This window comes from Limulus polyphemus, unplaced genomic scaffold (genome assembly GCF_000517525.1).
Source record: "Limulus polyphemus unplaced genomic scaffold, Limulus_polyphemus-2.1.2 Scaffold1793, whole genome shotgun sequence".
NCBI lineage: Eukaryota > Metazoa > Arthropoda > Merostomata > Xiphosura > Limulidae > Limulus > Limulus polyphemus.
The window spans coordinates 77,371-84,486 of record NW_013667403.1 but is presented as its reverse complement, the minus strand read 5'-3'; the positions used below and the strand labels follow the sequence as shown (position 1 = coordinate 84,486).

The 7,116-nt window shown below is 38.6% G+C and overlaps 1 protein-coding gene across 1 annotated transcript in view; it reads right to left on the bottom strand.

Annotated features, from left to right (window-relative positions):
* LOC106464956 (striatin-3-like) overlaps positions 1-7,116 on the bottom strand; it is a 60,331-nt gene that overhangs the window by 45,817 nt on the left and 7,398 nt on the right. The window contains exon 4 of the mRNA XM_013925130.2: positions 6,449-6,527. Within this exon, the coding sequence (XP_013780584.1) occupies positions 6,449-6,527 (79 nt within the window). The remainder of the gene's footprint in view (positions 1-6,448; positions 6,528-7,116) is intronic.

The window sequence follows — 7,116 nt, the reverse complement described above, 5'->3', positions numbered from 1 at the left end:
TGAAGAGCACTAAAAAACTATTCAGCTTCACTTTGTAGTTTTAATTAATATTCTCAATTCAGGAATTTAAAGACTCTATAGTGTAAAAAATAATGTTCAATAATTTTTAAAGATATAATAAGTTTTATATATCTTTTACAGTCTGTGTGAATCACATTCCTTAGTGGTATTTTAAAAAGTAAAAAATAAAGCTACATACAGTGGCACACCATTTACTGTACATTCTAAAAAACCTGAGATTATTTTTCTATCTTTACATGTCTTATAAAATATATCATAATTTGACATACAATTTAAAAACAGTTGTTTTGTTCCATCTTATCACTTTCAACCAAACGCATTATGTTTAATTTCTACATCAGTCCATTCTTATAGGAGCTATTTACTACATGATTAACAAACTATCAAGCAGTACCATAAGTTGAGTTTTGATAATCCTCTTACCATCTACACTACTTTAAAGTTACTGAAGCTTTTCAAATTCTATAGTACTTCATACAAATGTTAACATTTTCCTAAACTGAAAATGTATTTCCAATAATACTTACCTCCACTGACACTATAGCTATTTCTCAATCTCCAGGGTTTCAACTCTTTGCCCCTCTAAACACTGAAAATGCTTACTCCAGTCTTTTATACCCCACTCGAATGCCCTTGGCAAATTCTAATTTGTAAAATTCTCCACCAACTTCAATGCACCCTTTATCTAGGTACTGTATATAAGCACCTCATTCAGATAACGTAATCACTTTTTCAACACATAAACCAGCTTTTAATGGGGAGGTAGGATGGGAGAGTGTCAGCAGAGGTAAGTATTATTGGAAATACATTTTCAGTTTAGGAAAACATTAACTTCCAAAACATACTTACTTCTGCTGACACTATAGCTAGAATCCCACATTGAGAAAGTGGAGGGACCAGTCCAGGCATGAACCATATAGAAACCGTCTGTATAGAACAGGAGTGTACCAAGATAAAATAGTACAAGAGTGGGGGAACCACACTACATCCAGAACAGATACGCTCTTCACCTGAAACTCAGTTCCTATAGCAAAAGTGGAATAGAATATGAGTAATCATCAGTATAGGCCAGCCCCAACTAGATAGCTAAGGATCCACAACTGGGGGTTGGATTAAGAGGATGTAGTACCTATATCCCAAGTTGGTGGCTCGGGCTATTGGCCCATAATGTTATACACACACACATACATATATACTTTGATTGGATCCCAATTTATGTCCATAGAGTGATGCATTTCGCACCACCAGAATCATGACAAGAAAGTACGCATCACCAAAGTGGACAAACTTTCTCCTCCACCTGAAGAAGTCCAAATAAAAACACCCCAGGCTAAGAATGATGGGATCATGTATATCATACTCAACCAAAAAAACAGAGCTCATCCGATCTGGAATTATGAACATTCATCCTCACTTCCTAACCAAGTGGGCAAAGAGTATTCTGCTCCTCTTGGAATTATGGAGAGGATGTGGAACCTGTGCTCGACCAAGATCCTAGGATGGGACCACTTTGCATTCAGAATTATGAGGGGATAGTGGACCTCCTTCCATGAACAATATACAAAATCGACATTGATCAAAGAGAAGGGCCATGCACCCCTCAACCAGATAGCTTTGTGTCAAATCTTAACCGGAATTACAATTAGGCTCTCATGGAGGCTGGTGATACTCCTACTAACATCCAGGAACCTGAGTAGGAGAGCCCCCAATTTTGCCCTTCTCCAAGAGTGGAAAAACACATTTGAACACTCTGGAGGAAAAGCCTCTGTCCATCACCCCAATGACTGGAAACTGGGGGGTGGTAAGGACTCCCAAGCTCCACTAGTAGAGTCTGGGGGGTAATATGCATTGTGGAGTCCTGAAGAACAGTGCTCTGGAAATTGTGCAATAGATGAACCAAGTTCCCTACATTTTTAAAAGCAAACTGATCTGGATTTATTCAACCTGAAGATCAGCAGGGATGGGTAGGATCCCCTGTAGCTTTACTCATGATAGTCCATAAGGTAATACCATCTGGTAGGCACCTAGATGGTCTTATGGAACACCCTATTTCAACAGAGCCTATTGCAACCTATAGTAATTATAGTAAAAGTGGTTTCTAGTGCAGAATTGAAAAGAGAAAGCATACCTACCTGGGCAACACTTGCCACAGAGTGGGATTAAGTGAAAATTAAAGGGACCCTGGAAATAAAAGAGTATATGATTGCAGAAAACACCTCTGGGTAAAATCTAACAGTTGTGGTCAAAATCCCTACAAAAGGAAACTACCAGATCATGTAAGTAATGCAACTGGAAAGTATTAAGAGTAGTCCACATACCAGCCTGTAAACTGTCTTCCAGAGAGTAATTCAACTGGGTGGCTAATGACAGATATATGACATGCAAAAGATTCCTTTCCTGTAACAATAATCATTTATAGGCCATGTGAATCAGTTTACAAAGCCAACTCATTATGGTAATGGGAGATAAATCATGGGAAATAGAAGGATTCCAATGAATGAACAATCGATTCCTACTACCTCAAAATGAGTTAGTACGAGCCACATAAGACTTGAGGGCCCTAACAGGACATAACAGATGATCAGGATCAGAGTGGTCATAAAAGTGAGAAATGGCAGGCAAATGGATTGGTGAGAAGGGTCTTTCCCCTTCCCTGATTGCCTATCAGGACAAAGCAGGACAAATGTGGAATGATAAAAGAGTCCGACGCACATGGATTGCAAACAACTCCGACCAACGACGTCCACAAGCCAACACCAACAAAAAAATACAATTTAAGAGAAAGGTGAAACTAAGGGCTCAAGAGGAGGAAAAGACAATTCAGTAACTGAAAAGGTCATTTGGGTCAAAGAATATGAAAGGATTTGAGTAAATTTGATAGCACTGAGGACTCAAAACCTTCCAATATGTGGAATACCAAAAAATAGTGGATAAGGACTCCTCTCAAATATCCAAGTCATAAAATGGGATATGGTAGATACTCTAGGATGAAGAGGGTTTAAATTCCTTTTAATACACCACTGATGATAAGTATTCCATTTCTGTTGATAAATGGCCGTGGTTGGCCTAAGAGAGATTTAGTTAAATACAGAGAAACCTTACAAGTTAAAACCGTATGTCTGGCAAAGGACCACATAACTTCTAACCATGAATATTGAGTTTCCGAACATCTGGGTGGAGAATGTCAGATCAAGGTTGTCTCAACAGAGACTGTCAATGTGGAACAGGTTGAGGTGGACATTCCTGCATATATCAAAGAAGTGGAAACTATGTTTGAGCTGGCCAATATGGTGCAACCAAGAGAACTAGACAGGGAGTGGAACGAACCATAGTCAGAACCTGGGGCAATAGCAAAATCAGGGGAAAGGCATACAGATGTAAACCTGCCCAGTCCTGACTGAACGCATCTACTTCCAATGCTTGAGGATAAGGTAACGGAGATCAAAACAACTGCAGTTGAGAATTCCAATGACTCTCAAAGAAATAAATCATTGGAGACCCGAACTGAGAGCAAATACACTGAAAAACCTCGTGATGTAACATTCGTTCCGTTGAAAGAAGCCAGTTGGGTCGAGACAAGTGATCTGCAATTAAATTCATCACTTCTGTAACATGACATGTTAAAAGACTGATATGATGGGAATGAGCCCAGTAGAGTAGATCCAAGGTATGATAACAAAGGTCTCAACAATGTATGCCTCTTTGACGAGAAATCTGAAATACCACCATGGAATTGTTGGAATGTATCATGACAATTTTTCCCTTCAAAGAGAGACAGACCTTGAACCATTGCCTGGCGTACTGCAAGAAGTTTGAGAACGTTGATATGAAGGGTAGACTTGTCTTCTATCCAAGTAACTTGGAACTCCTGATCTAGAAGATAAGCTCCCCATCCCTGAAGAGATGTGTCTGTGAACAAATGGATCTCAAGACGAGGTGGTGGAATGGATACCCCAATTGTAGTGTTGTTCCGATCCAACCACTATTTGCAGTCAACAATGTTGCTCCTGAGTAAAGAGATAGGATGATCCAAAGGATCGAAATGCATGATCCATTGATCCCGCAGTGACCACTGAAGGGACCTCATATGTGGTCATCCCAAATGCATAAAAGGCTCAAGGGATACCCACATCCCCAAAAGATAGAAAACCATCCTTGGGAGACATAAGTAAAAGCCTCATGGCTCTTTCCATAGCTTGAAGCCTAATAGGGGTTAGTTGAGCACAACTAAGTGAGTATTGAAAAACACACCCAGATAGATGAAATATTGAATTGGTGACAGAATAGATTTCTCCAGTCTGATAAGGAAGTCTGCTTTTGTAGCTTCTGAAAGGAGAATCTGAGAGTGTTGTTCTGCTAATTGATGGGATGGTGCCAGAAGGAGCCAGTCATCCATATAATGATGTGTGCACAGACCCAAGGAATGCAGATGATGAGAAAAAGCTTGAACAACTCTGCAGAAGACATAAGGTGTTGATGCAAGATCAAAATGCAGATGATGAGAAAAAGCTTGAACAACTCTGCAGAAGACATAAGGTGTTGATGCAAGATCAAAAGGTAGAGCCCTAAACTGCAGCACCTGACCTTTGTGCAGAAATATGAGAAATATCTTGGTAGATTACACTATAGGAATATGGAGATAGGCATCGTTAACATCGAACTTGGTCATCCAGAGCCCCAGCGCAAAGTCCCATCGTAGGTTGAGAACAGATTCCATTGTAAAGCAAGGAGGATATAAAAATTGGTTGAGTTGAGACAAATCGATGATTGGATGCCAATCTCGTCTTCTTGGGTACAATGAATATATGGGAATAAAATCTCGGAAGAACAGGATCAACCCTCTCTACTGCCCTTTTGACTAACAACTCTCTAACGGTCTGGGAACGAAGGTCCACTTGCCGAAGATCTGAAAAGATGTGAAAAGGCAACAGGTTATGCAGATAATGGTGGAGGAGATGTGAACTGAATGATCAACCCTGAAGCCAGAACATGGAGTTCCAATGGATCCCTCCTGAAAGAACTCCAAATGTCCAGAAAGTGATGTAATTGTGTTCCCACTGTTCCCTCACCCACAGGATAGTCTCTGATGCCATTGTCGTAGGTCCGCCCAAGCCGAAGATCATCAAGGATATGGACGGACTCCATTATGGGAACTGAAAGAGGGGGTCAGGAAACACTACGAGCCAACACTACCAGATTAGTGCCAGAAAGGCAAGAAGCCAATGATGATAAAGAAGAATGTAAATAGGCTGAATCAATTCATGATTATAATGTCTCTAGAACTCTGGAAACAACCTGGGATGGAGAAGGCAGAAGATGGTAAATAGGCTGAATCAATTCATGATTATAATGTCTCTAAAACTCTGGAAACAACCTGGGATGGAGAAGGCAGAAGATGGTAAACAAACACTTTCTAACAAAGCGTCACTATCCAATAAATCCTAAAAACAAACCAGCCAGGAAGCCAGAGGAAGAACAGAAAAAAGACAATCTGAATGAGGTAGATGTCAGCAAAATCCCCAACTCATCCTCAAATTGCTGAGAGGAACGTTGATAGGCTTCTGACAAAAGTTGGATTGAAGATAAATACCCCAGGACAGTCGTGAGAGTAAGACAAATCCGAGAAAACTTATCTGTTTATACATTGAGAATCTATATATACCTCCTCCTGGCAGTTATAAGCCAAAGCATGCTGTTCCAATAAATATGAGGGTCAAGGCAGAGCCATCCTGTCACGTAACTGAGCAGCAAATCTCCCAGCATGAACAGCAATATCAGAAAAAGGAGGAAAAACCAATTAGTCACTTGCCATCCTTTCTGCCAACAAGGAAGGAGCCAAATGCTTCCATAATAGAAACATTAACTCGGGAATTCATACTCGGTATGTTTCTTTAAAAGTAATTTATAAATATAAATGAAGATATAACCATAGTAATGCCAACCACATTCAAAGATGCAACATAAATTGTGAATAATCACATCAATCCTGTTTATAGAAACCCATGCCAAATGCTTTGTCAATAAAAAAGTGATTATATTATCTGAATAAGGTGCTTATATTAGTACCTAGATATAGGGTGCATTGAAGTTGGTGGAGAATTTTGCAAATTAGAATTTACCAAGTGCATTTGAGTGGGGTATAAAAGACTGGAGCAAGCATTTTCAGTGTTTAGAGGGGCAAAGAGTTGAAACCCTGGAGATCAAGAAATAGCTATAGTGTTAGCAAAGGTAAGTTTGTTTTGGAATATAAACTTTCTACAATATTATCACATTTGGATAGCTTTAAAAATCAAAAACTTTTAAACATCATTCTCATCCAAGAGCCCACAGTTTTATTCACTTTTACACATTTTCTCTAGAAAAAAATAACCTTCTTTGCTATTCATATGAATAGCAGCTCAGTTACTGGGAAAAATTTTCAACTTACTGTCTGAGCAACTGTCTGCCATGCTTCCATGAAACATTGCTGTTACTCGTAAGTGGTGCTTCACCATCCACCTGTTCATCTGAATAAATAATTAAATCTTTTACTTTTAATAAGTGAAAGCCTTAAAAAGAAAAAACAGAAGTTTTATTTCATATTAAAAAATTAGTATAAATAAAATAACGATTTTTGTGTTTTGTAACAAATTTATTATATATTTATTTTAATATCAACGTTTGTTTAGATTAAATTTATATTTAGAATCATATATAGCTTATACAGTTAAATACGTATTGCGAAACTCCCGCCTATTCTCCAAAGTTGTAGAAGAATCTCTACAGTAAGAGTCAACAATTTGTATTGTTATGTAATCTGAATTTTCTAGAAAGCCCCTGCAGCCTATAAATATAACCAACGGGATGAGCCAAAGGAGAGTATCTATTATTAGTTCGCTATAGTCAGTGTGCTATAAACTTCGGAAGCTATAACTGTGATTGTTATCATGCTTATCAAGCAGAAAACTTCAGATATTTGACCAGGAGCATTTACAAAGTTCAAACATTACAACTCATTTAACTTCAGTGGATTCTCATCGGACATTAGTATTTTTACGAAACATTACATAACGTCACGATGGAAAACCCAGTAGTGTGTGGCTGATAAATAACGAA